The 25,343-nt window shown below is 37.1% G+C and overlaps 1 protein-coding gene across 4 annotated transcripts in view; it reads right to left on the minus strand.

The window, feature by feature from the left end:
* Nucleotides 1–25,343, minus strand: part of UACA (uveal autoantigen with coiled-coil domains and ankyrin repeats) — an 87,121-nt gene that overhangs the window by 2,417 nt on the left and 59,361 nt on the right. For all 4 annotated transcript variants that reach the window (XM_070377362.1, XM_070377365.1, XM_070377363.1 and 1 more), the window contains exons 6-18: nt 23,716–23,786; nt 23,507–23,613; nt 21,615–21,796; nt 20,353–20,390; nt 17,482–17,550; nt 16,337–16,444; nt 15,778–15,810; nt 15,162–15,260; nt 11,137–11,167; nt 10,213–10,265; nt 5,500–8,238; nt 3,755–3,907; nt 1,292–1,357 (exon numbers count right to left, since the gene is read on the minus strand). In XM_070377362.1, coding sequence (XP_070233463.1) covers nt 1,292–1,357; nt 3,755–3,907; nt 5,500–8,238; nt 10,213–10,265; nt 11,137–11,167; nt 15,162–15,260; nt 15,778–15,810; nt 16,337–16,444; nt 17,482–17,550; nt 20,353–20,390; nt 21,615–21,796; nt 23,507–23,613; nt 23,716–23,786 — 3,749 coding nt within the window. The remainder of the gene's footprint in view (nt 1–1,291; nt 1,358–3,754; nt 3,908–5,499; nt 8,239–10,212; nt 10,266–11,136; nt 11,168–15,161; nt 15,261–15,777; nt 15,811–16,336; nt 16,445–17,481; nt 17,551–20,352; nt 20,391–21,614; nt 21,797–23,506; nt 23,614–23,715; nt 23,787–25,343) is intronic.

Genomic DNA, 25,343 nt, shown 5'->3' on the forward strand with positions numbered 1-25,343 from the left:
TAACAGCAGGATGTTTAAATTCCAAACATTAGCCATAGTTGACTAAACTGAATTTCTTAGTTAACTTTATGATGCCAGAAGGCAAGACTATTTCATATGCCAATTGCTTTTGTTATGTTTCATTAGGAGTCAGTAGAAAAAAATTTCGAATTTCTGAAGCATACATGATAAAAAGTTGATAGGCTTGTTAGGTTTGCTGTCTTTCAGTATGCTGCTCCCCGCCTTGGCCAGAAGCAGAGCCAAGCAAGTTCCCCCTCACTAACACAGAGCTTCCATACTTTTCTACCATTTTCCCTCCAAAGAACTCCCCACCCTGCTACCCGTCAACAGTCTTCTCTAGTAATTACAATAATAACTTTCAAACCCCAGCTCATCTTCTATCTACTCAAAAGAAAGCAGCCAAAGAGACTTTTCCATATTATTCGTCCTTTTCCATTGGTTTCCCCTTTATCTCCTACAGAAAAGGCAGGCCTTTTTAAGAAATTGATACTGTAAAAATCTCTTTTTATTTTACCTAGTTCTTTTTCTAAAAATGACCTTCTTTTTTTTTCCCCAGTGTGAACACTTCAAATCCTAAACAATTTCTATTACATCTCACCTCCTATTGCTATTCTAACATTGTCTCGACTGTCTTCCCAAAAAATCTACCCTGAGAATTTTGGAGATGCTGATGGTGTTTCTACAGAGTATTAAGTATAAAACACTTCATATGTTAAACATATTTCTTAGTGTGATTTTTTAAATAGTGTTCTCATTACACCCCTCAAGAAGGCAATCTGTGGTCTTATGCTTCACTGAGATTAAGGCTCAAAAAATAAATACTACTGATATTCTAACAGAACCTCTCTTTCTTGTATTATTACAATTCTGTGCACACTTGTCACTTTTTTGGTATTCTCTACATTTCAAAGAAACACTTCTGAGCTACCAAGAAACAGTGAAGTTCTTCCTCCTCTCCTCTTTCAGCAACAGCCATGTGTGGATGTCAGGCACTCTCTCCAGCTAGCGATACTAGAACTGTGTGCTGCTGTCACATGTTGCCAAACTGTCTACAAAATGAGTGACAAGCAGATGGAGACAACACTAAATTTAAGATGCTGTGTTGCCACACAGCTTTGTAAATTTCTCCGGAAGACATGCAACCCGTGATTAAAAGAAACAATTATTTTAAAATAAGCATATGGGGGTACAACTACTTTAAACATCAGTGACTTTCACATAAATTTACTGGAAAATAAAGAATTATTTTCTCTAAAATGATATCCTATCCAAAGGAGTAGTTCTACTTTACCTGTGCAGCACTAAGAAGGTGTGTCCGATAAATTGCAATTACTTCTTGGTGCTGTCTGTCGGCATCCTACAAGTGTGGAAAGATGGGGAGGTCAGACTATCAGCATTCATGTTTTCAAACACATGGAGGTTTGTAACAATGCTGTCCTCAGGCCTGATGCTTCTAAGCAGTAGTATTATTAAAGTGCTCCTGCTATATTCTGATAACAAACCACCTTGGACCCACCAGATGCAAAATTCCATACCAAAACAACAGTATAAACTTTTCTAAAGAAAGTGTGGGAACATTCACAGTGAAAGCAATGCCACTCATCCTAGGTAATATGAAATTATTGCCTTAGATTACATCTAATGCCAGGAAATTATCCAGACACTTATTAACGTATGCTTTAGATTATTGCAAAAACTTCCCGTCTCATCACCTGTCTCTAGACTTTATTCCTTTCATGCTACTGAGACTCAAGTAACTCTGTCCTCACATCACTTTTCACTCAAAAATCTTGGGTGATACCTCATCAGCTAATACCTAATATTTCATATCTGTAAGAGGGAACTGGAATGCATCAGCTTGATTCTCAACAGCCTCCACAACTGGGCCTCAGACGCAGCTCCCAGGACTGGCCAACCTAGAGGCCTTTCATTGCCCTGAGGCACGCACGCCACTTGATTCCATTTCCAGGCCCTGCTTCACTCTGTTTCCTCTGCCTGAGGGAGGCTCTGCTTTCCTTTCACCTACCAAGACACCATCCGTATACAAGTGCAGCCCAGGTACTCCCTCCCTCGTTCAAACCAGCTCCACCACATCAGTAACCTTTCCTTCCTGGGAGTTCATATCCCTTAGATCCCGGGACTGTAGACTCAATTCTATATCTGATATTTTTGTCTCATTATTTTATTTTTTATGGAGATACACTTTGCCTAACTACCCGGAACCCTTGGGGACAGGGACTGTCTACTCTCTTTATCCCTGACAGTGCTTAGCACAGTGTCATGAACATAATAAATAATAAACAAATATTTCCGAATACTGAAAAATCTACCACATCCTTTTGGTAAGATCCAAATCAGCAATATGTCATCATTAATCTATAGGCCAAGAGTGTTATAAAATGAACACTTGAAAAAATAACTTTCTTCTATTCAAAAACAACTCACAACAAATTCCTATACATTAGAAAAATAGTACCCAACAATTTACATTTGATTGGGCTACATTTTACTTAGCCTCACAGCTCATTCAACTAAAAAAAGGAAACAAGCAAGCAATCAGTTCATATTATCCTATTCTAAGGATGAGGAAGCCAAGGATTAAGGGGAATGTATCATGTCACTCTCTTTTAAGTGGCAGGGTTTAGAACTGAGCTCCCAACTTTACCTTCTTAATCCAGATGTTTTCTTTTAATATATAAAGGAGATACATAACCACACAGGTATTTATGAATGTACATACAAACAGATATTTTCTTTTAATATATAAGGATATAATGTATAAAAACCATAAGAATGCCTACCTTTATTCATAAGGATAAAAGATTATTTTAAAAAGTGTGCCCTGTCATGTCTAACTTTTGTGATTCCATGAACTGTAGCCCACCAGGCACCTCTGTCCCTGGAATTTTCCAGGCAAGAATACTACCGTAGGTTGCCATTTCCTACTCCAGGGGATCTCCCTGACCCGGGGATCAAACCCAGGTCTCCTGCGTCTCCTGCATCGGCAGGCAGGTTCTTTACCATTGTGCCACCTGGGAAGCTTCCTTTAGTTTGAAAGTGAAAGTCGCTCAGTGGTGTCCGACTCTGTGACCCCATGGACTATACCATCCATGGAATTCTCCAGGCCAGAATACTGGAGTGGGTAGCCTTTCCCTTCTCCAGGAAATCTTCCCAACCCAAGGGTCAAACCCAGGTCTCCCACATTGCAGGCAGATTCTTTACCAGCTGAGCCACAAGGAAAGCCTAAGAATACTGGAGTAGGCAGCCTATCCCTTCTCCAGCGGATCTTCCCGACCCAAGAATTGAACAAGGGTCTCCTGCATTGCAGGCGGATTCTTTACCAATTGGGCTATCAGGGAAGAAGTGGACCAGTATTTTAGAGTCTGCAACAGTTGGAAAGCTATCAGATTTGGAGTAAATCCCAGGATTAAATCCTAGCTGTATGACCTCAGGCATATTTTCGTCTTTGTTTCCTTAAGAATTAAATGGGGGGCTAAATGAAACCTTGTAGGACTGTGAAGAAGATCAAGTTTAAAGATCAAGTACACAAAATGCTTAGTATAGTGCCTAGTACACACCAAGCACACCAAAATGATATCGTAGCACTGGTAGAAATAACTTCTGGCAAAAATGATTATATTCTTGGATCTGAACACAGCCACAAATTAATCTGATTTCTAAATAAGATTTTACAAACAAGCAAAGGTGACCCTGCACATCCCAGCATGAAGCCCTGCAGGTCCCAGGTACTCACCGCCAGCTGCTGCTGCAGGGACCTGACCTGCTGCTGCAGGCTGTCAATCAGCTGACTCTGCCTCTTGCTGGGACTCCCACTTCCATAGGTGAGCTGGGAAAGGCCATTGAGGGCCTGTTTTAATCTCTCCACATCATTGAGCAGTTCAGTTATCTTATGGAAAAAAAAAAAAAGATTGTGGGAAAAACACGTATTAGTCATCTATTCACTTATAAGGAACATCTTTACGCAGAGCTCATTCTCTGAGACACAAAGTTTACCTTTATATACCAGAAAATTGACGAATGAATACTGTTAAGATTGTTTCAACAGTATGTGCAGTATATGATTTCCTCCCAGTATGGGGAAAATCTTTCATAGTTAAGAAAATCAAGTAAAATCCTAATATATGTTTGGTGTATGGGTGTGCATGCTAAGTCACTTCAGTCATGTCCGACCCTATGAACAGTAGCCCGCCAGGCTCCTCTGTCCATGGGATTCTCCAGGCAAGAATACTGGAGTTGGTTGTGATGCCCTCCTCCAGGGGATCTTCCCAATCCAGGGATCGAAGCTGTGTCTCTTACGTCTCTTGCATTGGCAGACAAGTTCTTTACCACTAGTGCCACCTGGGAAGCTCCTTGGTATGTAGAATGTGCTTAATAAGTGGCAACAATTATAAGTGGAAATTAATAATTTGTTGTTATATTCATAACTGATTTCCAAACAAGGTGAGGGCACTAAAGTTCTAGGTCATATGAGCAGACATATCAGAAGGTCAGGACTTGTACCACTCGACTGGGCTGAAGCTGTGGCTGTGTCCCTGTATTCCCAGCACTGAACACAGCACCTGGCAGGTAGAAGGCATTTAATAATTATTGGAATGGGTAAAATAAAACTGCATCCAATCTCCCTGATTTCTCATCTTCCTAGTACATACTTTATTCAACTACCAGTTTTGAAAATGTTATTGAGCACCTGTTCTGTAAATTGTACAATGAGGATGAACAGTAAGAAGGAAAGAAAAGTTATGAATCTGCTCTTAAAAACTGGGTGGAAGACCACCCATATCATTCTGACATGGTAATATATATGCTGTAAATAGATGTCAAACCCAAAACACAACATACATTTTAGGAGATGAACCGTTTACTGTAGGCTAGATTGGCCAATGAAGGCTTTAGGAAGGAGAGTTAAGTGATGATGTGGGCATTAGGGAATGTAGAGAATTTAAGCAGGTAGAAAGGAGGCACAAAGACATTCTGTCTAAAGGAAGATAAAATGTACAGTGAGTTGGAGGGCTCAATTTACTGGTATGAGTGAGTTTCAATATTCTGGGAGGCTTCAAATTCTGGGAGGCTCTGCAGTGTCTTCAGCTTCTTGCAGCCCAGAAACATAGTTTAATTTTTTTTCCTTTCCCATTCTTTAGGTGGCCTAAAACTCCCTGGGTTTTGATAATTCATTTTTGAGGCAAGTGAATCTTGAGTCTCCCTATCCGTCCTGGTTCAGTTCTTGGCTGAACCAGATGAGAAAACAAAAAGAAAACTGCTTTTGATTTCTGTTTGTGTAACTTTACCTTCTTCTCAACTCTGTTTTGTTTTTGGCATATTCATAGCCAGACTAAAAAGGTGGCATTTAATGATCACTTTGTCAATGCTTTGGTAAACCTGTCTTGTGGAGTGCTACAGTAAAGAGTCCTATCATACCCTGGCAGTTCTGCCCTGGGGTTGCCAACACCAAGCCACGCTTCCCTAAAGTATTATTATTACCTTATTATCTTTTGCTTCGATTTGTTTGGCAGATTCCTGTATTCTTCTCTGTAGCTCCGTGATGGTTGTTAAGGATTTGTCACATCGTTCCTGCTGATCTTTGATTTCTTGCTCTATGCTGAAATGGAGCAATTCCTTCTCATCTTTAGCAGACAGTTCCTTCTTTTTGGCATGCAAAACCTCCTCACATACTTCCTCATACTTCCTATTCAGATTGGCCAATTTTTCGTTTAAGTCGGAAATCTGTGTCTCCAAATCGCTTTTCGTTGCTTTATATTTCGACAAATCAACCACCTCCCGAGTCTCTAATTTTTTTAACGCTTGTTTAGTATTCTGAATCTCAGACTGGAGTTTGGAGACCTCTTCAGTTTTGTTTTGGCTTTCTTCTTCCTTTTCTCTCAAGCTAGCTTTTATGATTCCAACTTCTTTCTCAAATGCTTCCTTAACCTGCAAATGCTCAGCCAGGGGCACAGAGGAGTTCTTCTGATTCTCCAGCATCTGCCGCAGTTGGGTCACTGTCTGCTGCTCTTTCTCATAACATCTCTGCTTAGTCTTCAGTTCTTCCTTGAGTGTCTCGATTGTACCACTAAGAGATTTTTTCAGGGACTCAACCTGCTCCAGCGGAACATGCTGCTTCTGCAAAAGAGTTTGTGCTGCAAGGATCTCAGAAGTCTGCTTGGCATTTTCCTCCACGAGCTTCTCTTTCTCCTTCTTTGCCTCTGTGTATTTCTGCAACAGGTCTTTTAACTGTCTGTTCAGCTCCTCTGTTTTTCTGCTTAATGCTCTTTCTGTTTCATGAGAATTCTCAATGTGAACATTCTTATCCTTTAGATCCTTCTGAAGAGTGAGGATCTCCTTCTTTAACTTGTCATTCTCTTGCTTGCACTTCTTGGCCTCTTCTTCGCTGGTATTATACTTCTGTGTCTGCTGGGATAACTGTTCTTTTAGTTCTTTCTCAGTGGCTTTAAATTTTCTCTCACACTCTTCCAAGCTGATGATCGGAGCATATTTTAGCTTGATGCATTCCTGTATCGTGTCGAGTTCTCTCTTCTGGGCTGCAATCTCCTCATGCAGGGTGACAATCTCCTCCTGGCTTTTTTTGTAGTTAGCCAGTATTTCAGCGCTGTTGTCCTGGACCTTCTTCATGCTCTTCCTTAGGCCACTCATCTTTTCTTCATGCTCTCTTAGGCTGATGTACTCAGCTTTTACTTGGTTCTGAGTGTTCTCCAGATTTCTTTTTAATATTTCGTTCTCATCTTTTATTTTCACAAATTCTTGATTTATATCTTCACACTTCTTTTTCACATCTACTAATTCTCTATTGGTTTTATCCAATGTGCTACTCAAGGCAGTTTTAATCTCTTCATGGGTTTTCACGGGCACATACTGATGACTCATGGTCTTTTTCAAATCATTGTTTTCAGACATGAGTGAATATATTTTCTCTTGGTCTTCACCACATTTTTTATTAAGTTCACACAGCTGCTTCTTAAGTTCAGTGATATTGGATTTCAGAGCCGTCATCTCTTTTTCGTGTCTCTCAGGAGGTATGAACACAGTTTCCAGGCGGCTGACATTTTTACTTAAACTGGCATTTTCCATAAGCAACTTCTCCATTTCCAACTTCTTTTCTGTATATTTGTGTGTCACATCTGAAAGCTTTTTATTCAAATCATCAACAATTACATCATGTGACTTTTTCATTTCTTCACTTACTTTTAAAGGGACGTAATGATTTTTCATTTCAGTTGTTAAGTTATTTACTTGTTGTGTAAGGAGCTTATTATCCAGGCAGACCTTTTCGATTTCCTTTTGTAACGTCTGATTTTTCGATGTTAACTCAGTGATCCTCTTCCCAAGTTCTCCTGACTTCTGCTCTAATCTGCTCTTGAGCTGCTCATGTTCCTCTGGTTTGACGTGCTGAGCCAGTTTGGCCTTCAAATTCTCAAGTTCTCTCTTTAATGGTCTAGTTTCATTAAGTGATCTTTCATATTCTCTTTCCACATCTATTAATTTTTTTGCCTTCTCGTTTAGTTCATTTGATAACAAGCTCTTCATGTTTTCAAATTTCTCTGCTGGAATAGAAAGGGCCAGCTTGGCTGACAAGTCCTTTAACTGGCCTTCCATCTCAGTGAGCTTCCTTCCTCTCTTCTCTCGCTCCAGTTCACACATGCTCAACTCCTTCTGCAGTCGCTTATTCTCTTCCATCAGCTTGCCCTCATCTCTCTTAAACTCTTCAACTAACATTTCATTTTGTTTGATTTGGTTTCTCAATTTCCCCACTTCTGCGGACGCACCTTCGTATTTCACTTTCATGTCTTTCAACTGATCCTTCAGTTCCTCCATCAGCCTGTGGTTCCCAGTGGCCGCATCACTTGTCAGGTGCTCTTTCAAGGCAAGAAAATGTGTCTGCATTTGTTTCACTTTACCTTCCGACTCATACATTCTCTTCTGCACGTCTTTCAAGGCATCTTCTAGTTGCTTTATCTGCTCATCTGAATCCTCTTTCACCCTTTCACATTCCAATGCTAAGGCCTTGCACTCCGCCACCTTGTGAGCCAGTTCATTTTGGAGTTTGAGTCTGTCTTGTTTTGCTGAATCACAGAAAGTTCTCATTGCTTCTAATTCTTTCTTTAAAATTTCGTTTTCCGAATATGAGGCTTGATTAGGTAAGGCTAGCTCCAGTGGTCTTAACATAGATCGGCTTTGCATATGGACTGGCATGCCTGTGGAAGTACACTGCAAAAATAATAGTAACACAATAAAATATCAATCCCAAAAGCCTAAAGAAGACACTTATTTACCAAACTTTAAAGTTGCCACATCATCAGTAGCCAAAGGGTTTCCAGGCTAGTATATTAGAAAAATATAGCAGTACTGATTTTTGAGGTAAGAAAAACAGTTCTAGGTATGATTTCCTTGATGCAGTGACATTTTGAAAGCCTGTTCACTTTACATGTATTTCTGGCAGACCAAAGAAGGAAACAGTTGTGGCCTCTGGGGACTTTTTTCTCTTTCTCTTTTCACAATATCTACGAATGAATGTCAACTGATCAAAATACATTTACTATTTCTATGTTTTACAGAACATGATGTGCTTAGAACTTCAAATTCTGAAGAAAGTCATCAGAGCCCTTGAGTAAAAACAAGGCTTTTGCAATTTTAAATCTGCAAATAACGATATATTATTATCTAATAACATATATTGACCTCTAAGTTCCCTCAATGCTAACTCAAGTGTAATGTTTAAATTATAAAAATAATACCAAAATAAACCTAGCTAGTTTAAGAATCAAGAGAATGATATTAATCAATTCACAAAATATAATCATGTTTTCTTCTTTCAAACAGAATGATAAATTAGAATTTAGCATACGCTCTTACTACAAAATTGAATCAACATCTTGTTTCTTCTATTAAATGCTAACAAAAAGAAGTATAATTTAAGTTCTCACTGAAATATTTCATAAGTACCAGAATACAGAACATATAACCATGAAATATTAAATTTAACTATTTCTATTTTTCCCTATCCACCATATTACAGCAAGGGCTCTTTTAAAGTACTGATAAAAGCCATGTGCTATGAGTGTGTCCCACTATTTTAATAGGCAGGTTTTACTGTTGTTCACTTCAATTAACACTGCCTTCCCATTGATGAAGAAGAAAACCATGCTGTGCTTAGTCACTCAGTCGTGTCTGATTCTTTGCAATTCTATGGACTATGACTTGCCAAGCTCTTCTGTCTATGGGATTCTCCAGGCAAAAATACTAGAGTGGGTTGCCATTTCCTCCTGCAGGGGCTCTTCCCAACCCAGGGATCGAATCCATGTCTCCTGCGTTGGCAGGTGGATTCTTTACTACTGAGCCACCTGGGAAACCCAAAGAAGAAAATTAACAACATGGAATAATTTCTCAGCCTCAGTCTGCTTTCAACTTACCAGTTATCTTTAGACTAAGACTACTATAATTTACCAACTAATTACTTACACAGGTTCACAATTTCCATACTTATTTTACTATAATCAAATGTTTATCTTATCTTCTTAAATATTATTCAGTTAATTGACATCCATTCTCTCAACTTAGAATCTTAGAAATTTCCAACTTAGAGTGATCCTAGACATCATAAAGGCTAACTCACTCTGCCCATGGATGATGAAGGTATATATATAAAACCTTTAAAAGACCAAATATTTATCAGTCCTGCAGTCCATGGAGGGTGCTAGGAAGGCAAACCTTGTATCCACTGGAAACTAAAAGTGAAGAGCAGTTAAGGAAGAGAATCAGACAACACTCCCTCTCGGAAGCTTTATTTTGAGATAAATTTCCCAAATATAGAATACACATTTGAATTCAAGGAACAATACCTCTCAAAGTCAAAAGAATGCTTTTTGAATTGTTCATACCTGTCTCCCCTGTAAATGGGCAAATACTTAGAGTTGGCCAACTGCTGTTAAAGAATAGAGGCCTACTATCAAAGACAATGAAACTGTAATTCAAATCTTTTAAGTCACTGTCACCAAAAATACTCTAGAGGGCACTAAACACAGCGTATCTGCTTTTATTAAACTCAAGACCACAAGACCAATTTTTCTTTGATAATGAAAACTTAATTCAATGTATATACAGATGATAAATAAACAATGTGGCTTTCCTCTTTTTAAAAAGGCACAAATATTTTTATAAATATTTTCTAAAACAAAACATTACCTGTGAGTCTGTCATGTACATTTGACCTTGTTTAAGAAGCATATCTTCTTTCCCTAAATAAATCCAAATAAAGGATACCTTAAATATCCATACCAAAGAAGGCTAAGCATTAATTTGGTGTTATTATCTCCTTTATTATTCAAACAAAAAAGAAGCATGACTTACAAAATAAAATTATCCTGTTATAAAATGGCCATATTTTTACTTATTTTTCTATATACATAAGGAAAGTATGTATAGTCTTTTGACTAGATACAAAGTTGGCTTTTAGAATTATGTAAAACTGTTAGACTAAATAAGTTAAATGATTATAAAACATGTATATTATAGTCAAAATAAAAATGGTATCATTTGCAATTTATAGGATGAATATTACAACTGCACTTAGCTAAGGAATAATTTAATATTCAATAGGAAGCAAAAAATTAGATTTTATAGAGAAACTTTAAAATTGGAGAATAAACACAGTGAAGATGAATTATGTAAAGTCTTAAAATAATAAAGAAGTATTTACGGAACATCTAAACAATTCTAAAATGCTTACCTGCATGAGGCCATATCCAAAGATTTTTCCAAATCAGAAAACTACGTTTATGTCTCTTTCAATAAAGAGCAAATCCCAAATATCACAGGTTAAATGTCTTAACAATCAATATGCAAATTTGGTAATTTGTACAATACACAATTTAAAAATTTAGGTCCTAAGGAAAATCAGAGCCTTAGTGATTACCAGATTTTCTGCTAAGAGACTATAGGAGTCATTTTAACCTCTTCCCTGTGCCATGCTGAGGTATAAGATACAAGCAGTTGATGAAGTTTTACAGCAGGAGTATCATATATAGTCAGACAAAATAAAGAGGCATAAACATTCTTTTTTGCTTCAACTGGGTGAACTGTAATGATAATCTATACTTTCATACTTACTGAAATGACTTCCTGATCCTAAATGATCACTCTGAAATCAGAAGAATACATTAAAACATTTTAGATGAATCCATTTTGTTAAATTCTGTATCTATTTCAGCTCTAAATGATCCAGCCATAAAACCATATTTTCAACATTCCTTGTTTCTCCTGGGCATTATTCTACTCGAACTCACAAAAAGGCAAAGCACAATTAGCGAGATCAGTTGGGAATAAACTACTTCACTAAGCATTTTAATAAAAGCAGACTAGTATTTCAAGAAAAAACTTTGACTGTTCAAAAGAAAAGCAAGCTCCAAACGAACTGAAACAACTCTGAATACGTACTCTCTGCTGCTTCTTTACCTCAAAAGGAAGGAAATGCCACAATCGCACCAAGAAATCAATTGCTATATCACGGTTGGGGAGCAGAAACCTTACCTCATCAACTATGAAACATTAGCCTAACCCTTTCTTTCAGATTTATAAAACACCAAAGAGCTGAGGCAAAGAGCTGCATACAGTTCATAATAAGCCCACCAATGCATCAGTTAGGAAAAGGAGAATAATAGAGAAAATTTAGATACTCTGAGTTAAAGTATACTTGGATTGCTCCCCATCCCAAGTAAGCCAAGTACAAAGAACCTAACAGAAAGTAAAATACTATACTGTCAAGAGTAAAGATATGCAGATGTACATCATGTTTCTATATTTTTCTATATTCATACTAATGGCTGTGTGTCAAACTCTGATAAGTGACCATGATAAAAACGGCCCACAGTTCAATAACTAAATTAATGTCCCACTAATACTTATTGCCCCAAGGGTATGGAAAAAGATCTGTAAACTAAGGTAAGCTCTGTGTTCTAAATAATATTTAATACTAGAATCTGCAATAGGTAGTAAATGGGCTTACACATGTATGGGTGAAGGGAGGCCATGGCACATAAGAAATTCAAAAAACTTAGTTTGGACATATTACCTTGCCTTGATGACTCAAATGACAACAAATGCATGAGTTACAACATAAAATTAGCATTGTTCTAAAATATCCATGTTTCCCAAACTTGTTCTATAAAAATAAGGAAAATGCCTACATAAAGTACCACACAGTTGCACTCATCTCACATGCTAGTAAAGTAATGCTCAAAATTCTCCAAGCCAGGCTTCAACAATACATGAACCATGAACTTCCAGATGTTCAGGCTGGTTTTAGAAAAGGCAGAGGAACCAGAGATCAAATTGCCAACAGCCGTTGGATCATGGAAAAAGCAAGAGAGTTCCAGAAAAACATCTATTTCTGCTTTATTGACTACGCCAAAGTGTTTGACTGTGTGGATCACAACAAACTGTGGAAAATTCTGAAAGAGATGGGAATACCAGACCACCTGACCTGCCTTTTGAGAAATCTGTATGCAGGACAAGAAGCAACAGTCAGAACTGGACATGGAACAACAGGCTGGTTCCAAATAGGAAAAGGAGTACGTCAAGGCTGTATATTGTTACTCTACTTATTTAACTTATATGCAGAGTACATCATGAGAAATGCTGGACTGCATGAAGCACAAGCTGGAATCAAGATTGCCGGGAGAAGTATCAATAACCTCAGATTGCAGATGACACCACCCTTATGGCAGAAAGCGAAGAAGAACTAAAGAGCCTCTTGATGAAAGTGAAGGAGGAGAATGAAACAGTTGGCTTAAAGCTCAACATTCAGAAAACTAAGATCATGGCATCTGGTCCCATCACTTCATGGTAAATAGATGGGGAAACAATGGAAAGAGTATCAGACTTTATTTTGGGGGGCTTCAAAATCACTGCAGATGGTGACTGCAGCCATGAAATTAGAAAACACTTGCTCCTTGGAAGAAAAGCTATGACTAACCTAGATAGCATATTAAAAAGCAGAGACATTACTTTGCCAACAAAGTTCTGTCTAGTCAAGGCTATGGCTTTTCCAGTAGTCATGTATGGATGACAGAATTGGACTATAAAGAAAGCTGAGTGCCGAAGAATTGATGCTTTTGAACTGTGGTGTTGGAAAAGACTCTTGAGAGTCCCTTGGACTGCAAGGAGATCCAACCAGTCCATCCTAAAGGAGATCGATCAGTCCTGGGTATTCATTGGAAGGACTGATGTTGAAGCTGAAACTCCAATACTTTGGCCACCTGATGCGAAGAGCCAACTCATTTGAAAAGACCCTGATGCTGGGAAAGATTGAAGGCTGGAGGAGAAGGGGATGACAGAGGATGAGATGGCTGGATAGCATCACTGACTCAATGGATATGAGTTTGGGTAAACTCCGGGAGTTGGTGATGGACAGGGAGGCCTGGGGTGCTGTAAACCATGGGGTCGCAAAGAGTCGGACATGACTGAGCAACTGAACTGAACTGAACTAAGGATTACACATAATACAGCAATGCTGGTGGCAGTTAATGAAGACTTTCAAGCGAGATGAGATAGCAGTGGATATTCCATACAAATTATGATTCCTTAGTTTTTAATAACGGCTTTCATAAACACTTTATAATTTTCTCTTGGATGGTTAAAAATCATTTCTAGCATAAAAATTCATTTGATTGGGGAAAATGTCCCCATTATACTGAATGCAAAAACTTATAAAATAGGATGTATAATAAGAATCCATCTAAAAAAAAAAAAAAAAAAGAATCCATCTGATGAATTCATGTGTATAACACAAGTTATGTACAAAGAAGGGGCTTCCCAGGTGGCTCAGTGGTAGAGAATCCTCCAGTCAATGCTAGAGACACAGGACATACGGGTTTAACCCCTGGGTTGGAAAGATCCCCTGGAGGTGGAAATGGTACCTCACTCCAATATTCTGGCCTGGAAAACCCCATGAACAGGGGAGTCTGGTGGGTTGCAGTCCATGGGAGTCACAGAGTCAGACCCTACTTAGAGACTGAGCACACACACACACACACGTACAAAGAAAGGTTTGAAAGGATGGTCAGGTGCTAAGAATGCCGGATCAGCATAGATGGGCCTTGTATCGGCATAGATGAGCCTTGTATCGGCATAGATGAGCCTTGTGTCGGCATAGATGAGCTGTGCCTAGTTCTGCACTTCATAAAAAAGGAATGATGCAGTATGTGCTCTTTGCGTCTGATTTCTTTCATGCAACATTATATCTGTGAGTTTCATCCCTGTCTTTATATTCTTCTTCATAGCAGTACCCGTTCTTTTTTTTATTTATTTACAAAGAAAAAACTGACTTTTGTTATGTATTTTGGAGTTGTATCTCACAATAAAAAGACTCACATCGAATTGGCTACTCTCTTCAGTGACCCCAGTGCTGAACAACATTTATAAAAATATGTATTATGGTCTCGAAAAATACATCTATACAGTTGCAGGTGTGGAGAGTGGTCACCCTTGGTGCAGGGAGCATGAGGAGGCTTCTGGATAAAGGTGATGTGCTATTTCCTGATCTGGGAGGTTTGATTTGTGAAATTTGTGAAAATCCTTCAACTTTTAACATGTACTTTTTAACGTATATTGTATTTTGATTAAAAGTTTTTAGAAAAACATAGTCTTGGAAAAACTAAGAGCTAACTGAGTCAACAAAAGATAAGTATATGATCTGAACCTTATTAACACACTACCCTCACCAAACAAGTTTGTATATGCACAAGGCTCTTTCTGAGATAATCCTGGAATTACCACTATTCATTTAAATGATGCTTTTTATTAATACCATCAGAATCACTGTAATTTTACAGGTAAAAGTATGACGTTTTGAAATGGTAAAAATGGACAAAGAGGAAGGTTGGGGAAGAGAAACTGGAACTGAACTAAATGTTGGTTTAATCAATTTCAATTATTTCATTTAACCTTTACAACAACTCCCTGGGAAAAGGAACAATCACCCCAATTTTGCCAAAGCAGCAAAAAGCTCAGAGACTTTAAATGAATCACCTGAGGTCACACTATAAAAGAGAGAGTGATAATTCAAATTCAAGTCTGACTTCAAGCCCTTTACCACTTCCATTGTAAGTTACACAAAATACTTAAGCTTTCTGTACCTCAAAATACTTAAATCTACTTTTCAGAGCCTCAATAGTTCTTAGGCTTTCTTCATGCTGCTTTTCTTTGGCTGCCAAAAGGGACTTCAGCTTTTCTTTCTGAAATGAAAAGGAATAAACACAGCACAAAATCATACTGTGCTTGAAATACATGTGCGTGAAATGTATTACAGAAAATGTGCATTAGAATTACTTTGAGGACTATCATTAATGAATTCTCTAACCTGGTAGATTTTTTAACTATTAGTCAAACTTCATACCAATATACTAATAATATACAAAATATACAAACAACATTATGAAAAATTCAAATTTCTGTGGTTTGTTTTAAGTCATATTATTTTCAGACATTTTCTTTATAATGCTTAGAATTTTATATCTTTTCATGACAAGTCTCATGGAAAATGAGACAGAACAAAATGCCTATAATAACCCATGCCACTATTCTCAAAACATAATTTTACAGTCACACATAGGTTTTGTTTTTCCCTTTGAACAATTAACCAAAAGATAAATTCTGTCTCCATCTCAATTTAGGACTTAAAACTTCTACTGCAATATTCTCTTCAATTTACATAATATTTTATAGCTTTAAAGTAAAACTTAATCATCCTACCTCACTTTCCAGATCATCAGCCACCATTACTTCCTAAATTTAAAAAGAAGAAGAAATACATTTTCACTCTTGAAAGTTTAAGAAGCATGAGCTTAGCAAATATCTTCTAAAAAGATGTGCATGTCATTAAGCGTGGGGTCAAGGATGTGAGAAGAAAATGCCTGTGCCACCACGTCTGTGCTCTCCACTGTTATTCATTCATCTCACTAACCTTGTTCACAAGCACTTTACACTCTTCTGACAACCTATCAATTCCTTACAACTCTTACTTGCTCTTCCTCCTCACTTCTGCCCATTCCTTCCTCTCCAATCCCACAACTCCAGTGTTACGACCATAGACCAACAGTGTTCTCTGTTCTTAGATTTGACATTAAGTTTCACACAAAGGTCTCAATAAGATATAAGTTTCCTCAAGGGCAATGACCTGATTTTACCTCCTTTAGCATCTGGCACCGTGACTTGCTGGGAGGGTTTGATCGTTAACAATTTGTTATTGACAATGATGAACACTCACAGTAAAATAGTTCTGGATGTTTTTGGTATCGTGCAGATTATTTACCTCATTCAGCTGTAGCTGTAAACCATTGACTTTATCCAATAATATTCTCTGTTCTTGCTGAATTTTTCTCAATCTCTCTTTCAGATCTTCATTTTCAATCTCCAGATCCTTCAACAGTAAAGATAACAGGCGCTAGACCAACTTTAAAGGAGCAACTCTTAAGGAAGAAATTTCTAAAAGCAGCTCACTATCATATACATATACAAACAGCTTTAAGTATAAAGATACAATAATTTCAATGACATTTAAATAACAAAATCTATACATGAGAAATAATGTAGAAAATTACAGTCCTATGATAACTAATAAACACAACTATATATATAAGATAGCAAATCATGATTCTAATAAATAAGAAATAAAAGCATCATCTAGAAATAGAAAATAGAAGAAGAATATGTCATTTTAACTTTTGCCAAACACCTCTCAAATTAATGAGCTTAAAAAAGTGAAGAATATTCTTACACTTTGTTAACCTAATCATCACTTCAGTGCTCTGATAAAACATTTAAGGCTATAGTTCACTTTCTTAACACTACTTAGTAAACTATAAAATCCTCCCAAATTGTTTTTGTTTCATTGTACAGAAATGGTTATTCAACTTATATTTTAATGGTATTTGTCACAAACTAAACCATTTAATTATGGCTCATCTTCCAATGCAACCCAAATAATAATTATTTTTTGAACACTTTAATGAACACAAAAGGTAAAATTACTGTGTGGATAACAAAAAAATTTTTTAGTCAAAATTTTAAAATTTAAGAAAATGTTCAGATTTTGTTTTATTCACAGTGATAATCATTTTGTCATTACAATTAATTTTCTGAAATACAAATGTATGATTTATGGCCTAAAACAGACATATTTATATCAACAAAAAGTTATATAAAGTTATTTACTTCCTAATGTATATTAAAACAATACTTACTGTAAGATAATACTGACACAAACATTCATATCAAAAGTCAATTCATTTAGAAGGAATTATGCAAGAAACAGAATCACAAAACATAACAAGCTTTTCTTTCTGCCCTTACTTATCCACACCACTTCCGATTTTTGCTTCCTTTCTTGTCCCAAACCTCACTACAAACAACACTGGAATTCTCTGCAAAGGAAGATACCAATGTTTTTCTTTTTACCTGAATGTTTTGATGCTCCCTCTGATTTGACTTCGTATTTACTTCATCTAGCATCTGAGACAAATTTCGCTTTGGTAAAACATATGAAAACACAGGTTAGCAAGTGTGAGAATAAAGAAAAGTACATTTTCCTCAATAGGAAATATACCCAATTAGTGATTTTCAGCTTATCCAAGTTCTAATTTTCCTGTGCAAAACACAAGGTGGCAGTGTTTCCACTTAAACTCCAAATGGAAAAGATTTAACACAGGTTTTAAATGAATCAAATGTAGTCTGTTTTTAAATACTAAAAAATAACAGAATTTAGAAATCTCTATTATTAACTATTTATTTTCACCAAAGTCACAAAATTTTAAAAAGAATTTATACTAGAGGCAAAACTCAAGTTATACTAAAAAGCATCAGCTACTATTCCCAAAACAAGGGAACTGGTATTTAAAAAGAGAAGGGAGAGTTATATTAATATTGAAAGAAAATATGGAAATTATTTCTTTGAGTACTGATGAAATAAAATATCAAAGGGTGTGATAAGAAAGAGACAGACAATGCACTGACGAAAGCTACATGAAAGACTTCTAAATGACTTGGCTGGTACATGATCTGTTTCTGTACACTTACTGCTTTGAAACTTTATTCCAGCTTAGAGACTTGCTTTAATAAAAACACAACACAATCATTAAACAAGAGAGAAAATAACCTTTTTTTGCCCAAATTGATCTGTAAATCTACACAATAATTTGAGAGCTAAAAAACCAAAAAAAGTAAATGCGTTAATTCTCTAAAGTAATTATGTTTTGCATTATTTGTTGAGTTTTGTTTAATCAAGTGTTTAAACTATCATTCAAATGAACTTGGATTTGGAATTAGAGTGAAAAAAAGTTCCCATTAAGATGATACTTCGTATCCACCGTTTGGCCCAAACTACATTTCTAGCTTCATTGCTTCTACCAAAGGTCCGTTCTCATGTGGAATCTGATCAGTCTCATCATACCATGTCCTGCCCTCGCCTTCCCTTCTGGTCCCTGGTTCCTGTCCCTCTGTCCCTCTACTGCCCCTTGGATGTGTTAGACACGTTCCCTCGTCAGAGGCTTGGTACTTGCCATTCCCTCTGCCCTTGAGGCTTCACCCACAGAGCTCCTGGCTCCCTCTTCACTTCCTTCAGACCTCTGCTGGAATGTCACTTCCTGACCACACCATCTAAAATAGCTTCCTGCCCTCTGTCTCTGCCTGCCTTCATCCTGTTCTGCTGGTCTTCAAAGCATCTCCTAGGATACTAAATACCTATTTGTTTATTATTCATCTCTCTCACTAGGCTAGGAGCTCCATGAGAACAGGACTTTGAACACTGATATTCCCAGCACTTAGAACAGTAATGGGCATAAAGTCAGTAACTGAATACATCTTATTTTTAAACTATAGGCTTCTTAATAACAAGGATTACATACCCTTTAGTTCAGAAACAAATCCTATTTATAACAGCTATTATAAAATGTATTGAATAAATAACTGAAATGTTTTGTTGTTCTTAGAATATTAATTCCATGAATTCATTTAGATAACTTATTCATTAAGATACCATTCCCATATTAATATTCAATAATTCTTTCTTTTAAATACCTGTATATTTCAGAATCATTTTTCTCTGAATCTGGGTGAGATGACTGGTACAGTTATAAGAGTATACATTTTATTTCCCTCTACCCCAACTTAGGTTATCTAAGGAGACAGCTGCTCCAGATGGAAAAAAAGTGACAGCAGACATGACCCATGCATGGACATATCACTTAATTCTGATGGACTGAAAGGGCAGCATGCTTTCATATAGCTTTCAGATTCAGGTGCAGGCTAGAGAAATGATGCAGAATGATGACAGGATGGCTGAGAAGGTACCTGATTACTTTCTCTTCAGGGTTTTGAAGTGTTCAGGTCCTTCTCACTAGAGAAAAGCTGAAAGCCTGGAAGGGAACAGCCAGCAGAAGAGGAGAGTTGCCTACACTAGCTTTGGGCAAGATGGTTAGAGTGCGTAAAGCAACCCCACTCGTTTTAACTCAGAGATCAGGGGAAATAATCAGACATCTACTGAGACACAAAACCAGGGTTAAGTAGTGATCTGATAATTAAGTTAGTGCAAGGGATGAATTACTTCATGTACTGTGTTTTTTTAAAAGTCAGTGTGAAAGTCGCTCAGTTGTGTCCGACTCTTTGCGACTCCATGGACTATACAGTCCATGGAATTCTCCAGGCCAGAATACTGGAGTGGGTAGCCTTTCCCTTCTCCAGGGGATCTTCCAATCCCAGGGATCAAACCCAGGTTTCCCACATCGCTGGCGGATTCTTTATCAGCTGAGCCACAAGGGAAGCCCCTTTTAAAGTCAAGTCCTCATTAAATTAAATACACACAGCAAAAAAGAAAACCAAAATGTTAACAGTGGCATTGAAATCACATACATAATCTTTGTTGAATTGTTTTCTTCACTTCTTGTTGCACTGACAGAATTTTCCCACATCAGGATATATTTGGTTCTGTTACTAAGCGAGAATAGGAAGCTGTCTACAGTCTGCCAGCCTAACATTCATCATCAAAGAATCTCAACAAGGCGCAACATTTCACACTTGAAAGTGCTGGATGTTCAGTGATCAGGAGGTTGCTTATTGCCCACTGGATATATTCACTGTAATTCAGACCCACTGTCTCAAGCTGAGTGACAGTATCTGTATAAAGCCTCAGGATCTCATGACCTAGGTTCTACATGGGATGATTAACTGAGAAGAGAGAACAACATTAATTTAAACTCAAAACAGTTAAACATAACTATTAACCAGGTTTGCTAAGCACTTCACTTAAATTGTACAATATACATAATTTTTAACCTGTTGTAAAGATGGTCCTTTCTTCCAAAGTTCTCTCCCTGAAGATTTAAAGAGAGGGAAAGAGAGGAGAAAGAGGAACAGTGAGACAGAAGGTTAACTCAGGTAGATTTCCATTCCCTAATTATATAATTAAGTCAATATTAAAGAAATAAATTTCTAAGTTTCTTTATAGCTTACTACCTTACAGTTAAACAATAGTGAAACATCACTTTTGCCTATCTAATTGGTACAGTATTTTTTTCCTATGATAACATCCATGTAGATAATATGCAATGCTAGGGAGGGGAGGGAGGTGAAAAATGAAAAATTGAAAACACTCCTAAATGAGAAGGCAACTTGTTGATATATATCAAAAGCTTAAAGAAATGTGCATAACCTGAAACCACCTGACTCAATTTCTAGGAAGTGATTCTGCTGCTGCTGCTAAGTCACTTCAGTCATGTCCAACTCTGTGCGACCCCATAGACGGCAGCCCACCAGGCTCCCCCGTCCCTAGGATTCTCTAGGCAAGAACACTGGAGTGGGTTGCCATTTCCTTCTCCAATGCATGAAAGTGAAAAGTGAAAGTGAAGTCACTCAGTCGTGTCCAACTCTTAGCCACCTCATGGACTGCAGCCCACCAGGCTCCTCCATCCATGGGATTTTCCAGGCAAGAATACTGGAGTGGGTTGCCATTTCCTTCTCCAGGAGATCTTCCCAACCCAGGGATTGAACCCGGGTCTCCCATATTGTAGGCAGGCGCTTTACCATCTGAGCTACCAGGCAAGTGGCAGAATGAGTGGCTAATTTTACTTGCTGTGTTTTTCTGTAATTTCCAATTTCTCTTTAATAAGCATAGAAATGTACTTGACACAAGTATTCAATAAATCTTGGTTGAATATTTTATATACACGTTTAAACAATGATTCTTTAAAACTTTTTAAGTATAAGACCTTAAATCCCTCACCCCTCATCAAAAAATATGTATTAGTAAAACCCTTTATTTGGGTCTTTCTTTTCAGTTCTTTAATTACTCCACAGTAGAGTAGGGTTGACTGGATAAGCTAGACAGTAAATGTAACACACACTGCCTCAAAATGAGTGACTAAAGTGTAAACCCGCACAGCTCAGGTAGAGAGGGAGATGAACCAGTACTGCTTAAGGTAAGGAGTGTTTTGCCCCTTACAAATACTGTAACTCTACCATGTAAATCTTAAAAAGCTATTCTTTATTAGCACGCTTTATTAACTAGCACTTTGCTAATGACAGAAAACTGCTGGTACCTTTGTTGGAATTTTCCGATGCAGTCTTCAGTAAGGTTAGAATGTCCAGATTGTCACCAATTCTTGCATAGTAAGAACTGTCATGGCCAAGGGCGTCCAGCAAGGTCACGTCAGCACCGTTTTTGATTAAGACTTCTACTGCATCTTTGCAACCATACTCGCATCCTAGCATGAGAGCAGTCCTACAAGGGAAGACGGAAGAATAAAAGACCATAAGGAGGATCCAAAAAACATTTCAGAAATCTCTTTCAGAGGCCCCATTCTTAAAGAACAGATATGACTTTAAAAAGCTATATTGTTAGACACACAGATTTGACTTCATATTTTTATTTTATATTTTAACTCCATTGCATTTATAAAAACATGTGCTTGTGTCTTAGTTTGCAGGGCTTCTCTTAGTTTACAGTGGCTCAGATGGTAAAGAATCCTCCTGCAATGCAGGAGACCCAGGTTCAATCCTTGGGGATCTTCCTGACCCCCTGAGAAGGGAATGGCTGCCCACTCCAGTGTTCTTGCCTGGAGAATTCCATGGACAGAGGAGCTCGGCGGGCTACAATCCATCAGGTCACATAGAGTCGGACGTGACTGAGCACAACACAGCAATGAAAAAGAGACAAACGTACTTGGAAAAACATAAGATCTATTAAATAAGACATTATATACATGGATCAGCCAGATCACACCTCTCTGATCTAAAATTTATTTTTATATCAAATTTTATTAATTTATATAATTTATAATTTATATATTTATATATAATATTTATATATTTTATATAAATATATATATAATTTATATATTTTAATAATTTATAAATTTATTAATCCATGCTTGGAGCCAGATTATAGTATCACAAAAACAAAGTAATATAAAAAAGTCACTTTCTTAAAAATCACACTAATGATTTAACTGCTTAAGAATTTCCTCCTTTGGGATGCCTGAACAGTAAAAACGATCAGAGCTATAAAATCTGACATCCAAAGACTATTATACTTATCTACTTCCAGTGAACTGCAAGCAATAGAATACATGTTTAAAAGAATAAAATTAACTGAAAAGAAACCAATAATTTTACTAGTAATCATCTATAAAAGTCTCAGAAACTTGTCATAAATTATTATAATGCTTCACCTGGTGAAATGGGCATATTTTAGATACTTTGTTGTCAGAAACTCTGTGACTATAAACATCAGAATTACAATATAGCAAGTAGCATGATACACTAAGCCCAGAAAAGAAGACAGGGAGAAATACAGACAGAAATTGTTAGTGGACATCAATTAAAATAACATCAAATACAGATGCAGAAGTAAATGAATGGAATCTGTACTGGGGTACAGAAATTTTTAGTGTACATCAATTAAAATAACATCAAATACAGATGCAGAAGTAAATGAATGGAATCTGTACTGGGGTACAGAAATGAACTCAGTTTCAGAGACGGAGGTGGCATGGTGCCCAGGTAGAAAGGAGAGAAAACAGCTTGAGAAAATCTACACTGAAACATGTCCATCTCCAGGACAGCCGAGAACTCCTTTACTCTCAAAAGATTCACTAATGAAGAAGTAGATTGTAGATGTAGCTTTTTATTCTTCTTCCTTATTTGAGCCCATTTCACTAAAGGTTATTTTAAAAGTTAAAAATAACTAGGATATAATTCCTCTTTCTTCAGTTCTTTGACTCAAACACAGGCCATAGTCATTGCATATATTTCGAGTTCACCCTCTCATCATCCCCTATTTCCCTCTCCCCTCTTCTGCAGCCAATTCTGAAGAAAAATAAGTAGTGAATGCTAATTCCAAGGAAGGGAGAACCACAGGGAGTGGAAAGGCCAGGTCACAGGATCACTGGGCATCCAGCTCGTGTCTAGGGAACCTTGATAAAAGAATTACCTGTTTTGTTTGTCTCTGGAATTAATATCCGCCCCTCTATCTATCAGCAGTTGACATATTGTTGGCCTACACATCTGGGTAGCCAGAACAAGCGGTGTCCGCCCATCCTAAGCAACAAAAAAATAAGACAGCATTAAGACAACAGATCTCCTAAAATGTGAAAGTTAGAGCCCATGAGTTGAAATGACAGTAAACATAAAGTGACTTACTACATCTTTGGCATTCACCGAGGCCCCATGGTCGCAGAGCAGCTGTATGCTAGAAGGACAGTCTGCCATAGCTTTGAGGGACAAAGGAAGATGATAAATGGTGAACATCTGCTGCTAACACGTGGTGTTTTGCAAGACCCTATAATATAAGGCCTAAATTCTTCAATCCCTAGAATACCAAGCTTTACATCCTCCACTCTCAGTTTAGCACTATAAGCATCGATTTTTCTATCTGAAAATGGATTAGACAAGATCATTTTGTAAGTTTTGTATAATTTATTAGAACCAAGGAATACTGTCATTCTTATAGAAGATAAGAATATACTGCTGTTCTAAGGGTAAACACTGACAATGAAAATCTAACTTAAATTTTCTATTTAGAGTATATTTTAAAATATGGCTATGACTGACTGGACCCTTAAAGTATTAGCTGAGGTTTTTTTTTTTTTTTAAAGAATCATATCCTTTCTTTTTTTTTTTAAATAGAAGAGCTACAGTTAATAGAGTATGACTCATACAGTTCACATGCCCTTTTCAAAGCAGAAACTGCAATGTCTGACCTTAATTATGCAAAAAGCAGGGTCATTTTGCTAAAAATTATATTACAAAGTCACATCATGCTTCTCTGATTGACACTGGAGTTCATTTTTGTATCAGGAAAAAATGGTCAAATTCATAAAATGTGTTTATACTTCCCATGAGTTTTTACAAATTTTTATGAGTTGATATTAGGTTATCTGTACAAAACAACTAAGTTAATTTTTTTTTTTTTTTTTGGTAAAATTCAATAAAGTAAAACCAAACATACATTAAAAAAATCAAGTAAATTTTTCATTTCTGATGTCTTTAATCCAGCAATCTTTTATATAAAATATACCATCAACCTTTTAAAAAAGATAAAACTGAAATCAAATACATTAATTCCAGAATTATGAAACGAACAACCATTCAGGTCCAAATAAAAATGAACAAATGTAATGGATAAAAAACTTGAGAGTTATACCATACTGCATAAGTCAAGTCAGTATTAGAGGTGCTATGATGGAGAATGTTAGCTGTTCTCCGTTCTTCCGTGGTAATAACTGTGCCGGTCACAGCGTGGTTCACCTAGACCATAGGTCCCAGTCTCCTCTGCATGCAGGCAAGACTACATGAGTTAGGTAGTGCCAGTTGAGTCTGACTGGAGGGATGTGTGCTACCTTCTGAGGCTAGGGCTGCAAAATGTGGTTATACATTCCTCCATAATCTTTCTCTTTCCTGTTAGCAGGAAAACAGATACCTGCAGCCAGCTTCAGCCTTAAAAGAGGACAACACCCCAGGCAATGGCAGAACTGCAAAATGGAAGAAATCTGGGTCCCTGCAGGACCATAAGGAGCAGAGGAACAAGCCAATCTGATCATCAGGGCTGGGACATGAAAGAAACTGTGTTTTTTTTAAAGCCAATGTTATTTTGTCACAGTGGTAGAATCTTGTCCCTAATCAAGACAAAAATTGCTATTGGGAGTCAGGTGCCGCTAATAACTAAACAAATAACTAAATTATATGTCACCGGTTTACTGGATGGATACTAGGTAGTCAGTAAAATGTATTTCAGGCTAGGAACCTTGTGATTTTTCTCACGCTGTAGC

Source organism: Bos mutus, chromosome 10, assembly GCF_027580195.1.
Source record: "Bos mutus isolate GX-2022 chromosome 10, NWIPB_WYAK_1.1, whole genome shotgun sequence".
Lineage (NCBI taxonomy): Eukaryota > Metazoa > Chordata > Mammalia > Artiodactyla > Bovidae > Bos > Bos mutus.